Source organism: Centropristis striata, chromosome 4, assembly GCF_030273125.1.
Source record: "Centropristis striata isolate RG_2023a ecotype Rhode Island chromosome 4, C.striata_1.0, whole genome shotgun sequence".
NCBI lineage: Eukaryota > Metazoa > Chordata > Actinopteri > Perciformes > Serranidae > Centropristis > Centropristis striata.
Genome location: NC_081520.1, coordinates 21,073,176 through 21,100,895, shown reverse-complemented (window position 1 = coordinate 21,100,895; position 27,720 = coordinate 21,073,176). Strand labels below are relative to the sequence as shown.

Here is a 27,720-nt window from a genome sequence, read left to right as displayed (position 1 = left end):
CTGCTCCGACTTTGAGCTTTTCCTGACACCACATGTCTCAATCATTTAAAACAAGGAGCTGGATGAAAGGGTGTTTTTTGTGAAGAAATCAGAGTGTAGGAGGCGTTATCTCTGATGGCCTCGATAGCAAAAGCACGGAGCCGAGGTTTGCTATCACTGGCACTCATCTCACATAAACACACACAGCCCTTACTATGACGAGGAGAATTTCTGATAACACAAACAACATCCTGATATAATTACACAATCAGGAAATTAACAAGACAGCCTGTCTGCTGCAGCAGGAGTATGTAGCCTGCACTGTGAGTGAGGAGGAGGACACAGAGAAGGTTCCCTGAGGTGCTACTCAACGGATAATGACATAAAGATATATTCAGATCCATTACTGGAGTAAAAACAGGAAAGAATTTCAAATGTCAAAGAATATTAATTGTGTTATAATATGGGGTTATTATCAGTGATGCATTAAAAGCCTTTTGATGTTACAGCTGATTGAGATTGAGCTAACTTTAACTTTATACTCTAAGAGAGTGTATTCTATTTTCGACTTTTATTACAGGTTCAGCATCTTCATCTAGAAAGTAACTAACACAATTTATAGTATATGTTTTCATAGATGTGGTGGGGTTGCAGGTTAACATAACACAGAATGGTAATACTGAAGTAAAGAATGTGTATTTTGCAGCATAGCACTAAAAGTACTTAGTTACTCTTTACCACTAATAACAACACCAAAACAACACAGCTATTAAAAATCAAAATTCAGCATAAAAGGTACTTTTAGTACATTTTGGTTATGTGCACTTTCAGTTATGTACATCTGTGAGTTGTGTAAACATTCCAAAGAAAATCCTATGAAAAATCATAATCCTTTGCCATACTATCACAACACTTCAACTGTATGAAAAAAATCAAACTTGAGAGCTCCTCCATTCTTTTCATTCATTAACATTCTTGTATCAATTTAAGTTGGTCAGTCATTCCAAGAACTTTATCTCAGGATGTTTCTTAATGGTTACTTTAACTGTTTCTTTAACTTCAGACTGAAATTTAAAAAATCACCAAAATTATGGAAATCCTTATGGACCTAAAATTCGCCAATGGTAGTCCGTGGCCTAGAGGTTAGGAATCGTTGGGTTGCCAGATTGAATCCCAAGACTGACAGGTCAAGGACTGAAGTGCCCTTGAGTAAGGCACATAACCCCCCCATACAGCTCCCTGGGCGCAGAAATGTGCTGCCCACTGCTCCTAAGCATGTTGTGTTCACTGGTGTGTAAAAAAGGATGGGATAAATGAACAGTTAGAATTTCCACATTGTGGGACTAAAAAGGGAAAGTTAAACGCGTAACAAACATTTTCTTTAAAACACCTCTAGTTGTATTTTTACTCTGTGCTATCTGGTGGGCAAACTATGTAAAGGCTCCTTAACTACTAATTTACTACTAATACTGAACCCCAAATTGCTCCCGATGCTGCGTTCATCGGTGAGTGAATGAATTCCCAATGGTGGCAGGTGGCACCAGTGTGCCCTGGTAGCCTCTGCCACCAGTATGAATGTGTGTGTGAACGGGTGAATGAGCATAGTGTGTAGTGTAAAGCTCTTTGGATAAAAGCCCTATATAAGTGCACTCCATTTACCATTTATAACTACATTAAAACATCTCTGGTATAGAGAGCAAACGAAATGATGTATTTTTGTAGGCCAACCCAGAAATTGGAATCACCATGGGTTCTATTGAGAATTAGCCTGTGGGGTTTTTGCATTGGAGTTTGGATCATGGCATTAACATGTTTCTGATGCTAATAATCTTCACAAATTAACACCACTTTTATTGTGTTTGAAGCATTATGTATATTTTGAATATTGTTAAATGTCTTTTCTTAGATTGTTTTTTATCTTATCTTAAAATTGTGTGATTTTCTGCGGCTGTAACAAAGAAATTTCCCCGCTGTGGGATTAATAAAGTCAAATCTAATCTAATCTAATCTAATTAATGTAGCCGACAAAAGTTAGCTAACTTTATGCTATGGAGAACTACAACACGGTCACATGATTTCAGATGGGCTCGATAAGCTAACCTGCGGCTTTGACAAGCTAGAGAATCTGTTGCCTAATAAATTGTTTATTAACATTGATCCTGATGCACATTGTGCTTACAGATTCCTTAGATCTTCTAGTTTTATATGATACCAGTATCTCCAGTATATTCCTATGAAGATTCCATGAATCAGTATAATATTGCCACGCAAAATATCACTATACTATGCTGTATCAATTTTTTCCCTCACCTCTGGTCATAACACAGATTTATTTCTCGAAAACAACCCATGTTCTCATTTCATTTGGAGGACTTGTTGATGTTCTGTAGCAGAGCAGACAGCACTACTAGAGGCAGAAGGCAGAACTCCACTGAGACCAAGTAGGCAAATTAGTGTTTTGTTTTCATGATATAACCTTTGTTACATTTATATGAAGTATTAACTGGGTGGATGGAAAATTATTAGGACAGTCACCCATGAAGGTCCATTTCTCAAAGTCAGCGAGCACAAAGGCCTGACTGCAAATTAATGACTTCTCTCAGATTTCCTCTTCTTACAAAGCTTATTTTTCCATTAGCACTCACTGCTGCTGAAAGGCCCAAACTGGATCAGGGCTTTAGCTGAGAGACACCTGTCAAGCAGACTAAGAGAGCAAACATTACACCTTTATTCATACCTGTGTGCAAACATACACACACAGACAGGCAAGCAAACACATGTGTGTGCAAACACAATTCAAAAGGTGAGAGGTAGAGCTCTGCCTGACACCCACAGGCCCGCTGCCGGAGGAGCTCCACTCCCTTGTTTGCTCTGCAGCTTACTCGTCTCTTGTGCGTGTTTTTGTCTCGCTGCTGTTTGTGCTGTAAGTGTGTGTGCTCATTAGGTGAGAGTGTGCGGGGATGTTTTTGTTCCAATGACATGCCTGTTTGTTTTGGGGAATCCCTGTTTGGATTGTACACTTCAGGGGTTGACACCCTTAGAGACATTACTTATCAATTTCTGAACAGTCTCAAGCAGTAAGTTCATCAAAACAAAACACACTTTATAAGTATGGTGGAGATGTACTTATGTGGAGTAAAACACAAAATCCGGGTGGCAGGTTACATTTCAAAATAAAAAATTATGATGGCCTATATTGCAGTAAGGCTCTCAGATGTTATGCCCACAGCAAGCCAGTCACCATGGAAGTTAGAGGTTGGGAAAAAATCGATACAGCATAGTATTACGATATTTTGTGTGGCGATATTATATCGATTCATGGCCACAATATTTAGCGCTCCGACAGCTGGCGGGCCGTCACTATTTTCACCATTTTTTTAATGGAGACTGTAGAGGGCTCATATACTAGAGATACTAGTATCATTGCAGTTGTTGTCGTCCAAACATGTTTGATATCAGTTCAGTTCTGTCAGTCTGTGGGTTTGACTCTCATTATGGAGAAAAAAAAAGACTGAAGTGAGATGAATAGACTGAGAATTTCTCTTATTTGACAAAATAATTCTTGATTGAATTTAATTTTGTGGACACAAAATGCATTTAAACAGTTAAATATATTGGCTGATCCACACCTCTAATGGAAGTATTGAAGAACTGGATACAGTGCCATCACACCTTGCAGCTAATTTTCACACAAAAATTCCCACTTCAGTCCGGGAAGCATTTCCGCATAGACCACAATAGTAAAAGAGACATCTGTAAAACTATCGACAGGACAACTTGAACTGTGATCGATTTAAAAATTTGCGAAGTCATCATAATGTAAAGTCTATATGCAGAGTGGGAACTCATGGGCAAAAAGTGAAACCTGGAAGCTGGAAAACTTTTGGCATATGCAGGGAACAATCCTCATTGGACTGAACAGGCCTCATCTTTGAGTCTGGTATCCAGGTCTCTGCTGTGGTAGGGCAACACCAGTCTGACAAACCACACCCAGAAATGCAGTACACAGTGACACTATAACCCACAGTGATAATAAGCAGGCTATTGTGGCACAGATTTCCTTGTGAAATATCACCATCAACTATCTATCGGTAGTAACAATAACTGTCTGTCACATCAGGGGAGAAAGGAAAATACTCAAAAGTTTTTGTTATGTATGAATATGTCTTTTTATTCTTGTTTTTATATCAATATATCTGTACCTTGAGCTGCTGTGACAACTACATTCCCCACTGCAGGATAAATAAAGCCTTATCTTATAAATTACAGGAAAAATGATCACTGATTAATCCCCCTCTTTTATTCATACACACTTCTTACAGCATGTATTCATTCATATATGTCTTGATTTATTTAGGGTTTAAAAAGGTTTTAAGGGTTTTTTGCACACAATTTCAACCACTGATGATGGACAAATCAACCAATCCAGTAGCACCAAAAGCTACAGCCTCCATCATGACCATATAGGCATGAAGGCCAAACACTGAAAATCACAGCTAAGCAATCACAACTTATGAGTCTTAGTGAGACACTGGTGATTTGACCTCTGTCATGGCTTGTGGCAGCAGCACCAACAGCAAAACACAAAATATGAAAACTAGACTGGAAAAAACATTTTCATTAACTGAAATAAAAATAAAGTTTAAAAAACAATAACTAACTGAAACTGTATGTGGTTACAAAACTAACTACAATTATAGTGAAAATGTCCTTTTTTCATTCATAAACCTCTTTGGTTGATATCTATTTGGTTGAAATCTCTTTATTGAGCTGCTGGTTAGTGAACCTGCAGGAACACATTGGTGAATGTGTTTATTGAGACTGGATGTTACACCACTATGTGAGTCGATCACCTTCAGAAAGTTCAGCACTTCACTCCAACCAACATTCAAAACAGCCGGAGCTGCGAGAGTTAATCACCTTATTGGGGCTGAGATGGATAATAAAAGGAAATTATTTATTGTGACCTTTTTGAATCTTGCACCCAACAAATACCCCATTACAAAACAACAACTAAGCATTTTCAAAAAAATAAAAAAAATAGCAAACTCACTCTAAAAACGAATTAAAACTGACTGAATTTGAAAACAAAAATTCACAACAAAATAAAAAAACGAATTAAAAATCCAAAACTATTACAACCTTGGATTAGGCTCAGCCACGCTCTGTTGGTATCGTTATAATTTGGCCGTCTCATTAACTCGTTTCAACATTCTTCCATGCTCTTAATTTCAGTAACAGTAAATCTGTTGGAGCAGATTGTTTAAAACAAAAGTGACACGATGAACTGAACGATGGCGGTGTCTGGCCGTCTCGGGGTAAGCCACTCACTTTAGAGCTTTGTTGGGATGGCAAATGAGCAGAATTAGCTTAAGAAACAGATGTCTCTTTATTGCTGCTGACACAATAGACATCACAGTTAAACCTTACAACAAAGCCTAATGGTGAGCCCTTTGGAGGCTAGAAGAGCACTATTCACAGCTTAATCACAGGCTGTCTCTGCAGGCAAAGTAGGGAAACAGCGCCCCTCGCTGTCCACAACGAGTAAGACAAATGGGACGAGCTAATTCTCTGCAGGACAGCGTGTCAAGGGCAATAAGGTTTAAAGATTCAAGCAGAAGTGGGTAAAGGCAAAGACAGCATGTCTGCAACACCTTTGTATGACAGAAGAAGGATTATTAGGTTGCCCCGTGATCAGTATACACAGATGCACACGCAAAAATACAGGCTGCCCTATTAATTAGAGACTATTATAAGCACAACAGGGGTGCAGGGGTCTTTGTCCCCCCAAAACTGGGTCATGATTGGAAACCACAAGAAGCAAGAATAAAGGAAACTGCATACAAATTGGCTGTGGGGGGTGGGTCCTCGTGTTCTCCAACACTGTCACCTGCCCACCCTCTTTGCACAAGGCTGTTTGGCTGCAGTTTCACACAGCTGGGATGAGACTACCTTAAACCTCCTTTTGTATTTCTGTCAATAATCGTGTTTGCACTCTCATGATCCTATGGCTTTAGCTCGGGTAAATTATTTGCTGCTGCACCTCTACCACCTACATGACTGACTGATGTATGAGGTTTTTTCTGGCACACAGGGATCAGCACAGCAGCTACTGACATGTTTTCTTTACTTTGCTGCCTTTCATCTCTCCATTCTGCCTTATAGCACATGAGCAAACAATGCCTGTAAAAACAAAGAGAGAAAGAAAAAAATAGCATAACACAAAACCAGTATGAAAAATTCTTGGAAGTTCATGTTAGGATACATATCAGCATCATAAGCACCTTTATATTATAATAACATTTACTGCCCTTATAATACAAAATGATGCTGATATTTGACTTTTAGCTTAAACAAAGTATCTTTTGATCATTTTGATGCATCTAAGCTGATTTTCAAGTATTTGCTCAATGCATTGCAAAGGCCATCTTTTTATTATCTTCATGGAAACGGCCGTCAGTATTTTCACCATTTTTTCGCAGTCATGGGTTCACTTTTAGGAATATACTGGAGATATGGTAGATTTTGGTATCATATGAAACTAGAAGAGGAATCTATAGCGCTGCCAAGTTAGGCTATTTTTTGATGTTTAATGGTGATTTTCAAAGTGGTCATGTGACCTCTGACGTCATGCTATCTCAATGACAATAGGCTCTCTGGGTTCAGACAAGTCTCCTCTTTACATACAAGGCTGCCTCCCAATTCAGAACTGAGAATTTTCACTTAGTTGACAAAACTATTCTTGATTTAATTAAATTTTGTGGACAAAATGCAGTTAAACAGTTAAATCGCAATATATTGTATCGCAATACTCACCATGTTGCAAAATTATTAAAATCGCAGTAATATCGTATCGTGACTCAAGTATGGGGATAAAATCATATCTTGGGGCCTCTGCTGATTCACACCACTAACAGTTAGGTAGTTTGGCTCTGTACACCTTAAGGGATCTGAAAGGAAACAACTGGGATTCAATTGTAGCAAAGGCAACGGATCCATTCAAATCCATTAAAGGGGTTGAACAAAAACATATTAAACCTTCCAGCCATTTTTATACACAGTCCCTTATTATCAGGGACTCAAATGTGACTGGACAAATTCTAGTCTGAGACCTATGGACATCACAAAATCCTGGTATGCCTCCTGATTTATCCCCTCAGTGTACTGAAAGAGTGCAGAGGAGACATCTACATATTAGATGATCAATGTGGCTCTGCTACTCCTTCTCAGGGTTAACAGGTGACTCAGTATCATCCAGCCCGTTAGTGGTGGGAAGGGCAGTTCATTTCAGTGTACTGAATCACTAGAATCAGCTCATTAAAAAGATAAGTACAAAAGATTTGTTCACAGAATCATTCAGTGCTAGGACTGCGTATCAGTACTCACTGAACTGAAACACGGCCGATCGTTCAGTTCTGATCGCAAAGTGAACTGAGAACGGCCGTTGGTGAATAAGCCAAAGAGCTGAGAATTAGGTTGGAGAAAGCTACAGTTTGCAAACTGAAAGCTGCTAACAACACTTAATTATTAAATATAATAGTTGGCAGTACTTCCTACATCCATACATAAGAGAGGGAAGGGGGGAGCTTGAGCAACGGTGACTCTCTTGTAAAGGTCTCACAGGTTCATTGATTGGAGGCCCAAAGATAAAAACAAACCAGAGAAAAAAAGACTGGTCTCAATGCAGGCTTTTTATTCAGATCACAGGTAAAGTTATGCAGAGCTGGACTCGGACTGACACAGCTCTCGCAGGATCCCAGTCAGAATGAGCCCTGATTTCTGTAATAATTCACATTTCATCGTCTACAGAAGTTGGACTTACACACAACCGAGTTCCATTGGCCAGTTACCAATGACATAGACAGGCCAACAGCTGTTCAAGGCTCGTTTCATGATTGTGATACAAAATGTGCGTGTGTGTGTGTGCTGTTCTTACAGGCGCGTATCTATGAGCTCCAAAGCCTAAACATGATTGTAGTCACATCTTACTTCTGTGAGAACACAAACTGCCTGTGCTCCCACAGGCAATGAAATGTAGAAGCAGTGGAGCAAAACACAATTGCTGTCTGAGCTATCGGCCTTCTTATAGTTATTCAAATATAACACTCTCAGGGCTCCCATTCACTGTACTAGTACGTTCAGTACACAAACTGCAACACTGACTGCGATGCCTACAGGGAATGGCGGTTCCCTGGAGAGGGTGAGAGGGAGCTCCAGAGCAGAAGGTGGCAGTAGTCCACCTGTTTCACTGGCTGCCAACTGCCGATAAAAAAAACCCAAAAAAAGAAGAAAGAAGTTTGGAGGGAGGGGCAGACTTGAGCAACTCGAAATAGAGACACTAGACGGGACGGGAGTTCATCTCAAGTTGAGAAAAGAACAAAACTTTTCAGTAGTGATTCAGTGAGCTTCGCTCTTTCAAACGAATTATTCGGGAATGAGACATCACTACAGCCAGTTGTTCTAACAGGGCATAGACCAAAACGGTTGTGGAGAGTTTCTGGTTTTAATAGAGACAAGAGTTGAATCTCACCAGGGGAAAAAACAACAGGCTCACTGCTCAATGAGTAACTCAAACAGAATGAGAGAATATTTTCTGGGCAGGTTATCAAAAATGGGTGGGCAAAGACAGCAAGTCAATCAGACACCTTTCTAACTGACCTTCTATCTCAATGACTGAACTATTTGCAGGGATTTTGGCATGCACCGGTGTCTGACAGTCTTATTTGATACTACTACTTCACCAAAGTCAGATGGTTTTGAAAGTCAGAAATGCGTCTAACACCATGTCTACACCAGATGTGTTCCAGCTGGACTTTTCTGTTGTCTGTCTCGTGCATGGCATGTCAGATATTTTTCAAAGCATCTTGCGCACTAAGTTCCCTAATGGCTTCATGAACACTGTCCCCGACAGGAAAACAATTCTATCGATCAGTTATTCAAACGGCTTAACATTTCTCATGTTTATGCTTTCCTGACAAGCAACCTCTTGGTTTTGCGAAGAAGGGACTGTATCAGAAAAATGACTGAACTAGAGTAAGTCAACATTCATTGCAACCATACTATTTGAGCCTGTTGTGATGTGTAACAAATCAATCAAATTGTCCCCTTATGAAATGTGGCCAAAACCAGCAGGTGGCAGGGACTCTTTCAAACTATCAGGACTGGTGCTCGTACCAAAGGCGTCCTGTTGGGAAGGAGTGTGACAGTATATCACAAATTTCATTGCGATATGATATTAAACCGAGTCTTTGGACATCGATACTATGCTTGCTGATATCACAAAGCCTGCTACAATTAATTTATTTTACAGTTATATCAACTTACCAAACATCTAGACATGTAAATGAACTACAACCTTTTGTTTTTTTAAATAAAAGAATGAATATAAAGTAGGATTTTTCAAATAAAGGTGTATCTTAAAGATGATAGTATCAATATTAGGCCTGTCACCGTAACACATTTTTTAGGATGATATATTTTCACAGAAACTATCACAATAAATGATAGTATCGTTGTCGTTTTAGTTTTATTATGATATTAGAGCATAAAAAGTACATCCTTTTCCAAAGCAATTAACTTTTTAATCTCGAGAATATTAAACATTGGAATTGAAATGTGGAAAAGAAATATTAAAACATCCGAGATAAATAAAACATAAATAAATTACCTACAACCAAAACAAATAAAATAGACTTTCAGGCTTTGTTAACAAAACATCGCAATGAGATAATCATCATGTATTATATTATTTTATTATTCAATTAACATATAAACAGAAGTAATGGCTGCTTGAGAAATATAGTTGTTACTTTTGGTAATTCGAACTGCCTGTCAAACATTTGCAGCATTACTTTAAACACAACACAAAAAAAGCACAAAAACTCAAAAAGTCAATATATTGCCTCCCGAAAAAAACCATTGTGTCCATTTTTATATATTGAACGATAAGTCGATATAATGATGACTGAAGTTGGCTCAAAATTTAAAAGCTTAACTGTTTCTTTCCAACAATATGAAATACATTACATATGACTGACAGCCTCTGAAAGTCTATAAAGAAATAACTTCCTAGAAAGAATCATTTTGCGGCCTGCACCCAGATAATACAACAGGACCGTTACAAAGATCTAATGAAGGTTCGATGATGCCCCGACACATTATATAACCTATGACCCCAAGCTCATAAGGGGCAACAAAGGGTCAAGTGATGGGTAAGAAGGATAAAAACACCCCCATATTACCTCAGGCATTTATTTTTTTCTCCAACCAGCTTATTTCCCCCATACAAATACAACAAATTAAATATAAACATCTCTCAATGTTGTTATTTTTCATCATCGATGGATGAGCATCAAAAGATTAAGGAGAAGCAGCTGCGCAAGGAAACACTGACCCTGTAAGCTGAACATGGTTTATAATAAGAACTGACCTTTGTTTGGACTTTTCTAGACATGGTTGTTTGATCAGTAGTTTGTAAAATACTCAGACTTCACAATTTTACCTCTCACATACACAGAAAATACCTATTTATTTGTGTATGTGAGGTAAAACTGTGAATGTGAGAGGTAAAACTGAATGTGAGAGGTAAAATTGTGAATGTGAGAGGTAAAATTTTGAATGTGAGAAGTAAAATTGTGAATGTGAGAGGTAAAATTTTGAATGTGAAAAGGTATTTTTTGTGGATGTGAGAAGTATTTTTTGTGTATTTTGAGAGGGAAAAATGAATTATGGCCCTCATACCAGCCCGTCTGGCACCAACAACCATGCCCATTCAAAGAATTGAATGTTGAAAACAAAACTATACCTAGATCAGTGTATATGATGGTAGCATTTACACCTAATTTGGCACTGCATTACATAAAACACAATGGGTTGCATTGCTGTGTGCATACCGTGAATTGTATAAATCCAGTTTAAATAATACATGATGACACTAAAGGATAATAGGATACTAAAACACAGAACTGTGATCTATATTTATGATATAGGCAGGATTTTACAACCTGAAAAGTTACGATGGCTGCAATCATTTGAGAAACCTTAGTATTCATGTGATCACCTGGCTAATATAAATCTAATGTTCACTCTCCCTTTGGTCTCCACAGAGGAAATATCTGCCTCCTTAGCTGCTAAATGCTGCACTGCTTATCTGCCATTTGTTGCTGAGCTCGTAGCACAGTGGGTTTTTACAGCTTTTTTTTAACAACAGCTGCCTGCTGGTGCAGATCTAATGAGTGTACTAAACAAGAGTGAACTAAACAATAAAGTTGTGGGCCGGAAAACCAAGACATTAAAAGGCTTTGTCGAGCTCAGGCAAACCACAGAGATGGGTGATAATTCGATGAGTTTATCACTGCGAGCAAGCCTTTTCATGCTACACATAGTCATTTGATCCTCTTTAATATAGCCTCTGATAGTTTTTGAACTGTAACAGTACACACACACACACACACACACACTAAGACAGCTCAAGGTCCATGTATACTTTCTTCCAGAACCTTGCACCGCTTCAAGTTTGATCAGTTGTGATGCTTTAGTAAGTGGGTCTCGAGTTAACAGTTTGATGGTTGGTTCTATTTCCAAGGTCAGAAATAAACTTTCATGCTCAAATAAAAATATAAAAAACAATTTAACCACATGTAATAGGATATTTGCCTCAGCCACATCATTGTCTGCAAAACAGGGTTAGCTCAGAGACAGAGCAGTGTCATTTCTCACAGGAAGAACATGTCTCCTTTCATAAAAGTAGTAGCACACACACGCACACACGCACGCACACACACACACACACACACACACACACACACACACACACACACACACACAAAAGCACACTTACTAAGGCAATGCTTTCATTGCCTTACAACAAAAAATAAAAGGCTGCAGGTTTGGTGAATACATTTAGAGGGAAAGTCACCTACAAAGTAATCTCAGGAGGGCAAATATAAAAAGAGATGGGCTTTTGGAATTGAAGAAACAATGAATGAGAAAAGCAACTTCAAGTGGCACCTGTTGTGGAGCAGGAGGACCAGGGTGGAGGATTGGACGGGACAAAGGCTGAGCATTATGCTGCTGGTATAAAGAGCGGGTGAGCTTGTTTGCTTTAGAGGTGTTGTCCGGTTTCTCCAGTGGCTGTTGTATTGCGGGGACGCCGCCAGCCTTTGTTTTCTGACACGAATAGGGAGTGCTCTAAAGTGAGCTGTGGACACTGATGCGTGACTGAATTCCTATTAGACTGGTAGCACTGGGAGAGACACCTGCAACATCAGCTGTGTGCCAGTGGTGGAAAGTAACTATGTACATTTACTCAAGTACTGTACTTCGGTACAATTTTGATGTATTTGTACTTTACTTGAGTATTTCCACGTATGTAACTTTTTTCTTCTATTTCACTACATTTTAAGGGCAAATATTGTACTTTTTACTCCACTATATTTAGCTGACAGCTTTAGTTACTTTTCAGATTCAACATTATAAAAAACACCATAAATTGAATATGATTACACATTTATAAATTAAACCTCAAAACAGTAGGCTATATAACCCAGTTTAAATTGTTATTACATAAATGCATCAATACAAATTATCTAATAGTATATTTGGAATAAATAAAACAATCTGAGTGGGGTCATAATGAGTACTTTTACTTTTGATACTTTAAGTAAATTTTGATGTTGATATTTGTACTTTTTCTTCAGTAAGTTTTGAATGCAGGACTTTTAGTTGTAGTGGAGTAATTTCACAGTTAGTACTTAGGTATCTAAATACTTCTTCTACCACTGTTGTATGCCTGATGCCATGAATATATGTGATGAAGTTAAACTAATTCCTAATTAAAATGGCTTGATACTACAATGCTTGCCTAAAATTTGCTGTTATCTCCTCTAGCCTCTACATTCACTCCTCTACATTTTTTTTGTCAACATCAATAGTTGAAAATGAAATTGCATGTTTTCCTGGGGGAGGACTGCCAAATGCCTCCACAAACTTTTTGAAAACTTCATAAGCAACCAAATAATTTAAAGTAATATAACATTATCTGAGTACGCTGTAAAAAAACGTTTGTATAAATGACTAAAACACTGACAAACTGCATGAGAAATAGGGCGTAAAATTAAAAATTCAATACAACCGTAGTAAGGACACTTTTAATTACTGTAAAACAAGTAAATAGTACAAAACTTTTGAAAAACTGTAGAAAACACACAGTTTTAGTGTAAAAATATAAAATCTTCTTGTAAAATTAATGGAGAAATACCATATTGTCACAAGGACACAATTACCCTAAAAATAAAGGGACTTTTCAGTCTAAATTAAAGTCTTTGCTGATATTTACATTCAAATTTACAGTAGAAAACACACTCACTGTATTTTTTTTTACGGTGCAGCTGCCGGTATTTAATCGTTAATTAAACAGATTTTTTTAAACAGTGTAATCATGTATTCCAGGAAAATTTTGACCATAAAGAAGCCGAATTAAAATGAATTGTTCCAATCTAAATCTGTGTTGACAGTGCTGAGATAATCGTGAGCAGCATACCACCCAAATATTCATGTGGGGTCGATTGGGAAATTCATTGAGTTGTATTGATGCAGATCTGTCCACACCTCTATGTGAACCTGATGGATCATCACTCAAAAAAAAAAGGATTAATTCAGACTTCAAACGGACGGTAGGCACATTCGTGTGCACACTTAGGACTTGTATTCAACACTTATTAACCCTTTTTTTTTTGTTTGAGCCTGTGCATTCAACCAGCACTCCATTATAAATGGGAGAGCTGCTGAATGCCCGGTGCAGTGCACAGAGAAAGTGGAATCAACTTGTTCAAACAGAGATGGGTTGAGAAGTGTCATTCCCACGGCAAGGTGTGCCAGCGAGCTCTGAAAGAGTGATGAGTCAGGGCAAGCTCTCAGCTATGTTGCCACAGAATTAAGCACTGAGTGTGTCCTGTTTGATTTCAGGAGCTCCTGTTCTTAAATAGTCTTGTCTGTCAGCACTTACATATTCCACTAAGAGGCCAGAACAAAGAACTTTCCCGTCATTACTCTGTCGGGATTTTCCTCAATGCTTTGAATGACTGCGTGTGGTGAGAATAGGTGTGAGATAATTGGAACAGGGAGGATATAACAAGTTTTAAGAAATACAACCAGTGCTCTGTCCAGCCCCACATCTGTCAGGGGAGTTACATTTCGGAGGGGTTTTGCACTCTTGAATCTGTGGCGTGTTTTGACTCACAGTGTCCCCACACTTACAATATTTACACAGATCTGGACCACCAACAGCACGGTGCCTCCACTCCTCCCTCTTCTCAACACATTACCTTACATATCTTTAATTCCTAAACTCCAACTTAGCTTTGTGACAAGTAGCTTTCTGACAGCCTTTAATGCCTCACCTTTCACCCTCACTTTGTCAAAAGAAAAGGCAATCCATCAATGTGAGGAGAGAAAAGCGCAGCGTTTAGCGGGAGATGAGTGAGAAGTTACATGTTTGATCTGCTGAAATATTTGCAGAAGGATTCCCAAACGTAGGAGTGCTAAAGCATATCTGAGGGGAGTTTCCCCACATCTGCCCAATGTGTCAGCAGGAACTCCACCCTGGGATCATAAACAACCTACACAAATCCACAATATCTTCTCATGGCCAATATAGCATTGGTTACTGGAGGTGGGGCCAAAAATCGATACATCAGAGTATCGCAATATTTTGCGTGGCAATATTATATCTCTTCATGGCCGCCAAGTATCGATATTTAGCGTTCTGAAGGCCGTCAGTATTTTTGCTGTTTTTTTGTTGGAGGCCGTAGTTGGCTCACTTGTAGAAATGTACTGGAGACACTGGTATCTTATGAAACTAGAAGACCTAAGGAATCTAATGTACCAAGTGCGTCAGGATATCGTGTCGGGAAACAATTCCTGATTGAATTTAATTTTATGGACACAAAATGCAGTTAAACAGTTAAATTGCAATATATTGTATCACAATACTCACCATATTGCAAAATGCTTAAAACCGCAAAAATATCGTATTGTGACTCAAGAATCAGGATAAAGAAGTGAAGACCCAGCTCTTTACTAAACACCTACACTTGATCTACACAGATGAGAACGATAAATAAATTAAATAAAACAAACTGTTTGCACCATCTGCTTGCGTGACCTAAAAGCACTAATGGACTCAAACTGAACCCATGGCACTTACTCTTGTGTTGTTTCTTGACTTCATCTTTGCTTGTGTTGTATTAACTCTCAAATGCACATAACTTTAGACAAAAGCGTCTGAGATTGTGGTTATTACAATAAAACAAATAATAATTGACTTGTGACAGAAACTCTACATGCAACAGTACTTTTTGCAATGGCATGAAAAGTTTACATTGGATGTATGTCATGACCTACAGAATCATGAGGTGTCTTCTGGCAACTTAAATTCATACCATATCTGACAATATTCAATACTTTTTGTCAAATGACTGGAATGTTGCTCAATTATGGCTGCAACACTAAGTCATCTGGCAACTACTGGAGACGTAACATCCTGTCAGAGTATAACAAACCATTGCCGTCCCTTAAACACCTTATTCTGTTATTCTAACTGGACTTCCTGGATTGTTTATTTAGGATTTAACGGCTCACTGGTACCTTAAATGACACATCCAATACAACACAGCTCCTTTTGCTAAATGCAGGGAATCCTGCAGAATCTGGAAACTTTAGTGTACATCAGCCTAATGATATGATTTTATCCTGATACTTGAGTCACGATACGATATTATTGCGATTTAACTGTTTAACTGCATTTTGTCTCCACAAAATTAAATTCAATCAAGAATTGTTTTGTCCAATAAGAGAATATTCTCAGTCTATTCATCTCACTTCAGTCTTTTTATTTCTCCACAATGAGAGTCAAACCCACAGACTGACCAACAAAGTATTCAGTCAAACTGAACTGAACTGATATCAAACATGTATGGACGACAACAACTGCAGCATTTAATCAAACTTTCCTCAACTTTTAGTTTCACTGCTCTGAATGTTTTTGACGGCCGTTGGAACACTAAATATTGATACTTGGCAGCCATGAATCGATATAATATTGCCACAATTTGCAATGTTATTCATATCGAGAATGGATAAAAATGATCAAAAAACCCTCCAGAATACATTAATTCATACATTCTCCTTAACCACATATCCACACTCGGGTTGCGGGAGCTGGAGCTGATCCCAGCTGACATTGGACAAGAGGCGGGGTACATCCTGGACCGGACGCCAGACTATCACAGGGCTAACACATAGAAACAGATAATCACGCTCTCATTCACTCCTACAGGCAATTTAGAGTCACCAATTAAACCTAAGTGCATGTTTTTGGACTGTGAGAGGAAGCCGGAGTACCCGGTGACACAAGGAGAACATGCAAACTCCACACAGAAGAGCCGCAGGCCAGAATCAAACCGACGACCCTCTTGCTGTGAGGCAAGAGTGCTAACCACTACACCACCCTGTAGCCCCTCTAGAATATTCATTTTGTCATTCATTTTTGAATAGTCATTTTGGAGATTTCTGTATTTTAAGCGATTGGATGAGAAGCACTTCTGTTCTTCAAACTGCTGACCCTTATTGTCAATATACCTAGGAAACTTAAACAACATGTCATCTCTAACTTCTACAAATTGGACACATGCTGTGCCGGGAGGCAGAGTCCAATCAATAACCACTCCCCCCCCCCGTCTATAATCCGACTTACAGTGGTAACAAAACAGAGGCACAGTACCAAGTGTCACAGCTTCTAGGAATGCTTCAGCCAGTTTTTATGGCCTCGTTGATTTGTAAATCCCTAAGCTGCTTTTTTAAATGATTGGCTTCACAGACAGGAGATGCCTCTGTGCTGCATAATCTATCAAAGGCATGTGTCGCTGTGAAAATGGTATGAAAGTTTTTGATTGAATTAATCACGATGTTGCTTTTGTGTCTTTGATGGAAGCCCAAACCCCACATTAGTTACAACAACATGTTTTTATAAATTTTTAAAAATGTAAATCTGCCTGATCTGCTATAAACAAAAGAACTCAGCTTCAGTTGAAGTATGTTTCAGCTATTTTATACTGTAATTGGGGACCATATATGTGGCTTTTTTGCTGTTAAATTTACAAATCAAATATATTATATAATATATATATATATATATATATTATATAATATATATATATATATATATATATATATATATATATATATATATATATATATATATATATACATATACATCGCCATTAATGGCAATCTGACTCATTTTACTGAAAACCTAGCAGTTACACATGCTGCTGTATATTCCCTTTTCTTTATTTTGGTGCAAAAATATTCAAATACATTGCTTACTATTGAAGTGTATTGTTAAATTAGGGTAAGGTTTTTTTTTGTTTTTGGGTGTATTGTTGAATATACCTTCACCTCTGTGACAGTTAGTGTCACAACTCTTGTCTCATTAAAATGTAACGTCTGCACCTACAAAACGGTTACAGTTGCCAGTATCCTGGTCTAACTGTACGGTCCTTTTGCTCCAGCAGATGTTTAAATTTCAAACACTGTTGAGATTATCTCTGTGATCTGTTGGATTAAAAAGATTAACCCTGACTGACTGCTAGATTCAGGTTAAACTGTAACTTTCCAAACTTGGTGGTTCTGTTGAAGTTGACTTATCTTGGTCCAGTCATTTTCCTTTTAGGTTAAAAAAAACAAACAACAAATTTCCTAATGGATTTTATAAACCAGACACATTTTTTTTATCATCAAATTGCCTGAATAAGGATACATTTACCAGGTGGCTAAAATAAGCAAATACATGATGGTAGATATGATTAAAGTTACTGTAGAAGTCTATTGCTTCATCATTGTCAAATAGTAGTCAAATTAATGTTTTTAACCAACTGCTGATTGAAACTTTTTTGTTGATAAGTGGGATGTGTTATCATTCAAATACAAACATTTTCAATCTAAAAGCATAATTTGTTCCTAAACAATTTCTTCAACATTCAATTTATAGTAATATGATGGGTTTAAATGTAAAACCTGACAGGCAGAGAATGACTGATGGATTATAGAGCAGATACTGTCATATGTTACACTCTGACAGTTAGTCAAAATCTACCCTGCATCTGTCACAGAAATCACAAAATTATTTCCAATTAAAACCTGAATTGATGACAGAAGAAAACATAATAAAAAGAAAACATAATTTGCAGATCATTCTGAATAAAAATGATTATTTTACTCTATCCTGTTCTGCAATGTCTTGTGTTGCAATTTTCAGTAAATAATTATAGTTTAAATAATATCCTTGTTTGTGAACTAGCCTCAACATTTGGGCCATCTGGATCACAGTGTGAATCTGACTAAGCCGACCGGCCGAACGCACATCTCTGCCCCCCTCCGCCACAAGGGGTTTAGGACACACTTTGGTCCACCCTTCACTGTTTTTCGGACGCTTGCATGATGCGTTTTAAGTTCCTGCTGTTCAGCTGTGAATTTGACAGACACCATATTGCATGTAAAGCTTTGGAGTCTGTCTGGGTGCAACCACCAGACACCCAAACTCCACTCTGCATGCACAGACTCCAACACTCTTGGCGTGGGGCATGACACACTCCCAACAACTTTACTGGCATCATCGACCACCACTGTCATTTTGACTGTTAATCCCCCATCTCATCACTCATCAACATGTCACTCCTCACGCTCAAACACCTGCCTTCCAATCTTTATATCTGCCCGGCCGTCATAATCGTGGAGTTATTACGGGAGACATTACATTTAATAATTGTTCCCGTGCAGACACCATGTGTGTGATAATTTGCTTTGTTATAGCGCAGAAGAGATCGGAGGCTTGCAAGCTCTGATACAGTGACCTTTAATAAAAGGCAATTTTCACGCACCGGTGGATATTAAAGGTGATTATTTTCATCTGAGTGATTTATTTGTAGCACAAAATGAAATCTGTCCAGTAGTTAAATTTGAACAGAAATTTGAAATTTAAGGTTTGTTTTTATAGTTTTGTATCACAAGATAGATTTACATATTTCTGAAGTTGCGTTAAGGGTTAACCACGACTGTTACATATAGAAAGATGGATGGATGGATGGATGGATGGATGGATGGATGGATGGATGGATAGATGGATAGATGGATAGATAGATAGATAGATAGATAGATAGATAGATAGATAGATAGATAGACAGACAGACAGACAGACAGACAGACAGACAGACAGATAGATAGATAGATAGATAGATAGATAGATAGATAGATAGATAGATAGATAGATAGATGAAATTCAAGACAGTATGCACCATGGCGCAGCAGAAATCCTACTGAATAAAAAACATGTTTTTTTTTAGGAAAGAGAGAGTTAACTTGCAAAGTATCAGTAAGTGCATTCTGTTACAGTTACAACTTAACTTGGTGGAATATTTTGAAAAAAATATAGTACTTGAAGGTATTACTTTATTACTCCCACCAATGAGGTCATGTTTTCAGTTTAGTTTGTTTGTCTGTTTGTCAGCAGGATTACAGAAAAGCTACCGGCCAGATTATCATGAAACTTTGTGGAAGGGCACACTATGGGCCAAAGAAGAACCCCTTACATTTTGGAGTGAATTCACAGATGATTTTGCTTTCATTAACATTGCAATATAGATCAGAGCCTTATTTGTTGTATTTTATTTGCTCTAAAATTCAGATGAGGCAAGTATTTCCCATCAACAACAATTTGTGCACACGTAGCCAGGACACTGTCAGGAATGGAAATTTAAGGTTTATGGAAGAAGATTTGAAGTATTGTAAAAGTAATTCAAAGTCTCTAGAATACATTACTAAACTAATGGAATAACATTTCAGGGTATGTATTCAGTTATCTGTAGTAAGGTACGGTAACTTTATTTGTACCCAAGGGTAGATTTGGTTGCAGTTAGAAAGAATTGGCTGCTTACACACACACGCAGACAACATTGACAACATCGACAGACAGTGACATAAAAGTGACAGTAGTGCTCCAGACATGGGAACATGGATTAAAAGCATACAAAAATGTATGACTATCAAAAGATAAATAAATACTAGTGGAATATGTTTTAAAAGTAATCTTCACTGGTCCAACACTGGTTGTATGACCAACTACAGTACATACAGGGAAACATTTGTAATGAGATTAGAATGTGTTGTAAACAGAAATGTTTAAATTGTTTCCTTCCCAATAGAAGAGTGAAACATAACCTTTGTGTTTCATGGAAGAATGTTTTTTAATTGCACATTATTTTAACTGGAAATATCTTTGGCCAGAGTCGTGCATTAGGTGAATAGCTAATGAAATTGATTTCTTTAAGCGTATGTCGCCTGATAAGGATTGCTTGACAGGATCATCTGGTGGTAGAGGGTCTTTAGTAATCTGTCTGCCAAGCAGCTGTTAGAACTTGGCTTGAGTCGTGAGTTTGGAGCTCCTTGGATAATAAACCCAGATTTGTTTCAGAGGGTCAGTGGAATTAGACACCTAATCTGCCTTTGCCGTTTTATAGGTTGCCTAATCTTGATATAGACATCCGTTGTTTGGGCTCATCTTAGTGTGCTTACACCATAAGCTGGTTAATGCTATAAGTGTGATTGTGGCAACCATTTGTCAGCTGAAACGCTGATGCCTTTTCTGTCGTGCATTTTGTAGTAAGGTCTCAGCAGGAGAGCATTAAGTCCTGGCAATTAGCCATTTATGCAACCATACCCTGTTTATGGCCGAACACTGACAGAGATAAGAAACTCTGATCCATTAACCTACTTAACTTCTTTGTGAAGTATTATGTGGAAGTTTTTTAGTAGCTGTTGCATCATTTTTACATCCATGAGTTGGTCTGTGGTTTAAAGTTGTTTGTTTGTTCCTTCAAAAGAAGCATTCTCTCATTTATCGACCAGTGCTTTAGTTTATGATAATCATCTTATCATTATCCTGCTCCTCTTCTCATTGATTTTGAGTAGCTAACATCAATGTCAATCAATACAGTTGAACTTCTCTTATTGGGAATGTTATTAGACGCCACAGACCAGTCGATAGGATTGATTGATCCACTCTAGAAAGAAGGAAGCGTTAACTTAGGCTAAGAGCATTATTTTAGACCCTATTATAATGTTTTCACCACTTTGCTCATGCTTGCTCTAGCATTTTTAGCCATGCTGGGGTCACGTCAGTCAATCTGTCTCTCTGATAGTCAGTCTGTCCACCACTTTGGTCAAGAATTAAATATTTCAACAGCTATGGTATTTTCAGGCATTCATGGTCCTCAGAGGCCAAGATATCCCCAAAACAAAATCTCTCTAAGCTGCCATATGTTTTACTGAGCCACATACTGTAGATTGTGTTGCCTTAAATGATAACGTCTCATTAATCTGTCCTGGGAGACATTTGCTTCTAGGAATGGCACCTTGGTTCAAATTAACAATCGACATTATCGTTTCTTCCAAAACTCAGCCGCCAGACTCCTCACCTGCACTAAAAAACATGATCACATCACCCCGGTCCTCACATCACTCCACTGGCTCCCCATCCGTCACCGCATCAACTATAAACTACTTCTAACTGTCTACAAATCCCTCCATGGTCTGGCCCCTACATACCTGTCTGACCTTTTGCACCACCACACCCCCTCCAGAGCTCTACGGTCAGCTGACCAGCTGCTGTTGGAGGTGCCCAGGTCCAGACTAAAGACAAGGGGCGACAGGGCCTTCTCAGTAGCAGCCCCCAGACTCTGGAACTGCCTCCCCCTCCACATCCGTGCAGCGCAGTCCCTAAATGTCTTTAAATCTCACTTAAAAACCCACCTCTTTTCTCTTGCCTACAATTAAAATGTGTTTTTTTTTGTTTTGTTTTGTTTTGTTTTGTCTCTTTTTTACCTTTGTTAATTCTGTATTTTATTGCACTTTTTGCACTTTTATGTGAAGCACTTTGGCGCGGCTCAGCCGTCTGTAAATGCGCTATATAAATAAATTTGACTTTGACTTTGACTTTCCAAATGATGAGAATCAGGATCTCTAAATGGCATTGAGCATGTACATTTTCACTTTATTTACGTTCATAAAGTTTACCTGATCTTGAGCCGTGTCTCCAGGGTACTGAACCTCTGCTGCCATTAGAGCTGCAGATGATATGTGGCTTTGGGACAAACAGCCTTTGCACTGCAGGAATCTGATAACAGAACCTTCCTCAGGATCCCAGACAGCATTATACACTGCATGAAGGAAAAGCATGCAACTGTTATTGACTTAAGAGCAATGGGCCTCATTCACGAACCGTTCTTAAGAACAAATTTGTTCTTAAGTCCTACTTACGAAGATTTTACGAAGATTGTGGCATTCATGATTTTTTTTCTTATCCAGGATGTTTCTTAGGTAAGAACAAATCCTAGGAACACTCAGGAGTACTCTTAAGCAAATTTCAGTGCTGACATGTTGGAATGGTTGTGTTGTCTTCTTTTGTTAAGTTCAATAAAATACATTACAGTGACATTTCGGTCATATTTATGTAATTATTTATTTATTAATTTAATTTTTATTTTTCATTTTAATTCAATTAAATGTGCCAACGCTTTAACATGAATTAAGTAAATTGGAAATCATGCCATCCATTAGTGATACCACCCTGGCATTTTTCCATCCACGGCCTACAAAACAATGGCATATATATTGCTGCTGCAGGAGGGCTCTGTCTGTTCTGGTTCTGTTGCAAGTTGGCTCTGCAGGGCTTCATATGTGATAAAAAAAATTAAAAAATTAAATCAAGCCAAAGTTGCAACCCCTCAGTCTAATAGTAAAGACATATTTGGAGCTATTAAAGTATTTTCAATTGTCTTTTCTAATTAATTTTAATGTTAAATGCACAGTTGTGGGTGCGATGGGCAATCACTTTTTAATTATCTTCTTTCAACCCACCAGATAAACTGTGATCCCAGTAGGGTTGCAGAGCGTTCCTCAGGGCCTTCAGTGCTGGGAGACTCTGGACCACCAGCAGCGAGCCTGCACTGACTGAAATTGATGAGAGATGTGGTGCACAGTGGCAGTGGCGGGTCGAGGCTGGAGGACGGCATATGTCTTTTCTCAGAAAGGCCAGATGTTCAAACTCACAGACATCACGTCGTAGTGCACCTGAAAAATAAAGTCAGAACAGTGAAAATGAAATCAATGCCTCAGTGAATCACATTCACTTTGAGTTACTCTGAAGCTTTAGCTATACATTAAAATATAAAGGGGATGTCAGATTGTTGGAAATTACCATGAGCCACAGGGAGCAGTTCCTGCTCACACATGGAGCAGTAGATTCCCAAAGAGCATGGCTTCTGATCTGTGACTCTCTGGAAGTGGAACAAAAAATTAGTCTCATGTTTTTGATGTTTAAATTATTATGTCCATATCTCAGACAGTTCTTTCTAACATCTTTGAGGAGTTACTGAAAACATTATCAATACATTTTACTTTTAGGATTAAGGCAGATTCATAACTCAGAACAAATTTAGCATTTAGAAACAAAGAATTTGTTTCAAGTGCTAAAATTGTTTCTCTGTCAGTGCTACTCTTTAGTTATGTACTGTATTGTATTGATTCTAATAGGTATGTTGACATCAGACAACGCAGTGTTATAATTTATTACCATCCACTGTATATCTACTTCTGCCTGCGCTTCTGTGTGCAGCACTGATAGAAAACAGACTGTGCAATATCCATCACTGCATGTGTGTGGCAGTACTGATCTGTGCCAGAATGTATAACATGATAATATTGAAATACAAGGAAAATACAGTGTATGTTAATACTGGTTGAAAGCCTTCACCAAGTCCACAAAACACATGTAGGCTTGATGACCCCTCCAGCAGTGATGCAGGCGTTGTATCGGACCGCTCTGGTGAAGAAGAAGCTAAGTCGGGAGGCGAAGCTCTCACTTTACCGGTCCATCTATGTTCCAACCCTCACCTATGGTCATGACCTTTGGGTAGTGACTGAAAGAACAAGATCGCGGATACAAGCGGCTGAAATGAGCTTCCTCCGTAGGATGGCTGGGCTCAGCCTTAGAGATAGGGTTAGGAGCTCAAACATCTGAAGGGAGCTCGGAGTAGAGCTGCTGCTCCTTAGCATCGAAAGGAGCCAGCTGAGGTTGTTTGGGCATCTGGTAAGGATGCCTCTTGGGCACCTTCAGTTAGAGGTGTTATAAATAGTACATGCATTCACTGTGTTTTGCTGAAAAAAAAGGAAAACTTATTGCCGACTACTTGACACTTACGTTTCTGTCTGGAGAGGTCTGGATCAATCTCCTGCGGTTCTTCCTGCAAAATCTCTGCACTATTAAAGCTTGTTTGAAAAAATGAAAGGTAAGGTTTAGTTCATGGGGCCTCTGGTGATTCCCACCTCTACTGATTATAAGTACAAACAAACACACAAAAACATAAAGGTTAAAAAAATGGTTATAAGTTATTGGTTCCTGTTCCCAAGGTGGAATCAGGATAAAAATACTCAATGTTTCTGGCTGATACTGCTACTACTTGTAGGTGCCAAAAAACAACAGCAAAAAAACAGGTATTGGCGTAGATTGGCCAGAAAAGCTCAAATAAATGTACATGAGGTTATCAACAGTGCTACTTCATCAAGAGGATGGAATCAAGATGTAGTTCAGTTTTTAGGACAGATCGGGATCATGGGGCAGATACGCAAATTATTTCACTTTGTCACTTTGGTTAAAATTGCAAAATGGGTTATAATCCCAGCAGAGGTCTGCACTGTCTAGTTAATATTGTATCTGCCTTGTACGATGTAAAGCAAATTGCTCCTTTTTTTTTAATAGATGTATTGTAAACTATTGTCTTCAGCCTTCTCCAGTGTGCTACTTAACTTTGGAATGTCAATGCAATGATTTTTTACACGTATGATTTTAAGTTTACCTTTTGGTTTGGTGTGCTGACTCTCTGCACCATCACCTGCTGCTCCAGCTCCTTGCAGACCCCCTCTGTCTTCATTTTTGGGAGTCACAATGTCAAATTCAGTTCTTATGGATCTTCCAGGTGTAGTCTGCACTTTGTTAAGAGTGCTGCATTTCCCTCCTGACACACTGACTCTGTCCTTTACACTCGGTTTTAAGATTAGTTCTGTCTCTTGGCTGGAAATACAGCTAGCATGGTGAACCTGATCAACATTGTCTGGATCTATGCCTTTCTTAAAGCAGTGTACTCTGACTCTGGGTTTGGATCTGGATGATCTTCTCTTCAGATCCAGTCTCGTTGCCTTGGACTCATGATCTGCTCTGGCCTCGTCAGTCCTGTTCTGGCTGCTCATGGCGTCCAGCTGCTGAAGACTGACCTCCCCTACTCTCTTGGCTTCACAGCCTGCACCTGTCAATTAACATTAAGTCACATTTTTAGCAAATAGATATATCTGGCAGTAACTGAGTAACTGGTGCTTATTGTTTCATTGCTTAAAGATGGGCTGAAGAACAACAGCAGTCATGTTCTGAATGTTTTCTTTTTGAATGGATTTTAAGTTGCATGTTATTTAAAGGTGTATATTATTTCATACAGGACATACTGATCCAGGAAGTAACAATGTTCAGGCTGATCACTTTCACTTCATTTGTTGGTTTGGTCAAACTGACCTTCATACCATCTTCACTTGTGGCTGGACGACTCAAACATTTATCCAGCTCTTTATTTAATTACTGGTGTTCTCGTCTGCAAACTATTTCTCATATACTTGCAATTGTAACAGGAGGTGGTCAGGTTATACAGCAGACTCTGGTTGGTGTGAGCATGACCTGTGCAGTCATCACATTGTAGTAGAGGTGGGAGAATAAATCAATACAGCATAGTATCACGATATTTTGCTTGGCAATATTATATCGATTCATGGCCATATTTAGTGTTCCAATGGCCAGCAGTATTACCAGGAGGCCATAGCGGGCTCAATTTTAGGAATATACTGGAGATACAGTAGAGTTGGGAGAAAAAATTGATACAGCATAGTATTGTGATATTTTGTGTGGCAATAACATATCCATTCATGGCTGCCAAGTATCGATATTTAGCGTTCCGACGGCCCGCCAGCATTTTCGCCGTTTCTGCAGGCCGTATATAATATTGTATCGTGATTCAAGTATCGGGATAAAATCATATCGTGGGGCCTCTGGGGATTCACACCTCTACATTGTAGCTAGCAGCTTATTGGTTATTGTAAAAAAAAAAGTTTGAAATCCTATCCATGTTTAAATTTTCCTCTTTTAATCACAACACATTCCCTCTGGCAACTGCAGAAGTACCCACTGGTGTTCACATTACATTGAAAGAGGTGAAAGTTTGCATTTTACTCTAAACTTTGGATTAGTCTTATTATGTTTATTTAATTTGGGTAAACAGGATAAATCTGTGGCATTTCAACTAATGTGGAAGGGGTGATTTTCCGTATGCACTTCCTTTTGGTGATTTTGGCCGAGCCCTGTACTTTTTATAACTAAATATATTGTCTTAGTGTAGCTTTAATGGGGGTTGAGGAAAAGGCTTCTCGTCTAAAGGGAAAGAACACAGTCATTCACAGCCATTACTGCATCTTTCAGTAATGCGGGCTCCCTATTAAGTGCTTTTAACACACATTCGGTGGCCTCTCTGTGCTCTGTGTTTTGATTATGTTAACGAGTGGCCGTGCACAATTACACATACAAGGCTCTTGGGGAGGCAGTTGATGAGCAGAGAAAGGCTTTAATGGAACACTTGTCTACTCTGCTCGTCTGTGCAAATCACACATTGGTGAAGTCTGAGCTGTAATGAGACAAATCACATCAGTGTAATCATATTTAATCTCATTTTTCTGTCTCCCTTCAACTTAGCCTGTTTGATGAGCCTGCGTTTAGCATTGGCTTGATTAAATGACCTCCGCTCCTCAGACTCCTGGCCATTAAACTGCTGATTACTAGTAGTATTGCACATAGATAGGTCAAAGAGGTTAAAGGCACAATGAGTAGGATTTTACACACACTCAACAAAAAAACATGTCTTCATTCATACAAAACTAATCCCTGTCATCATTACCACAAGAAGTGTAGAGTGGTGTCTTTATCTGTAGAGTCCAAGCCCTCTGCTTGCATTTCTTCTATTTTTTGTTTTACTGGGTTGGGGACGTTTGTGGGCGTGGCCTGGCCTATAATGAGTCTGTCTGGACACAAATACTGGAGGAGGGGCCAAACAAGTCCTCCTCTTTCTGCATTTAAAGATCTTAACGTCAATGAATTATACAGGACCGAGGTTTTTGTTTTTTCATTAGTTCGTTTTAATTTCATTGTGAATTTTTGTTCTCAAATTCAGTTAGTTTTAATTCCTTTTTAGAGTGATTTTGCTAGTTTTATTTTTTTCAAAATGCTTGGTTTTAGTTTAGTTTTTATTAGTTTTAGTTGTTTTGTAATGAGGGTTCGAGATTCAAAAAGGTCACAATGAATGTTGCCTTTATTTCCTTTTATTATCCATCTCAGCCCCAATAAGGTGATTAACTCTCACAGCTCCGGCTGTTTTGAATGTTGGTTGGAGTGAAGTGCTGAATTTTCTGAAGGCGATCGACTCACATAGTGGTGTAACTTTCCAGTCTCAATAAACATATTCACCAATGTGTTCCTGCAGGTTCACTAACCAGCAGCTCAATAAATAGATTTCATAACAACCCAAAAGGTTTATGTAT

At 38.5% G+C, this 27,720-nt stretch overlaps 1 protein-coding gene across 1 annotated transcript in view; it reads right to left on the bottom strand.

The window, feature by feature from the left end:
- brip1 (BRCA1 interacting helicase 1) overlaps positions 1 to 27,720 on the bottom strand; it is a 95,105-nt gene that overhangs the window by 11,643 nt on the left and 55,742 nt on the right. Inside the window, exons 21-25 of the mRNA XM_059331994.1 lie at positions 24,948 to 25,394; positions 24,293 to 24,360; positions 23,291 to 23,369; positions 22,951 to 23,163; positions 22,108 to 22,250 (exon numbers count right to left, since the gene is read on the bottom strand). Coding sequence (XP_059187977.1) covers positions 22,108 to 22,250; positions 22,951 to 23,163; positions 23,291 to 23,369; positions 24,293 to 24,360; positions 24,948 to 25,394 — 950 coding nt within the window. The remainder of the gene's footprint in view (positions 1 to 22,107; positions 22,251 to 22,950; positions 23,164 to 23,290; positions 23,370 to 24,292; positions 24,361 to 24,947; positions 25,395 to 27,720) is intronic.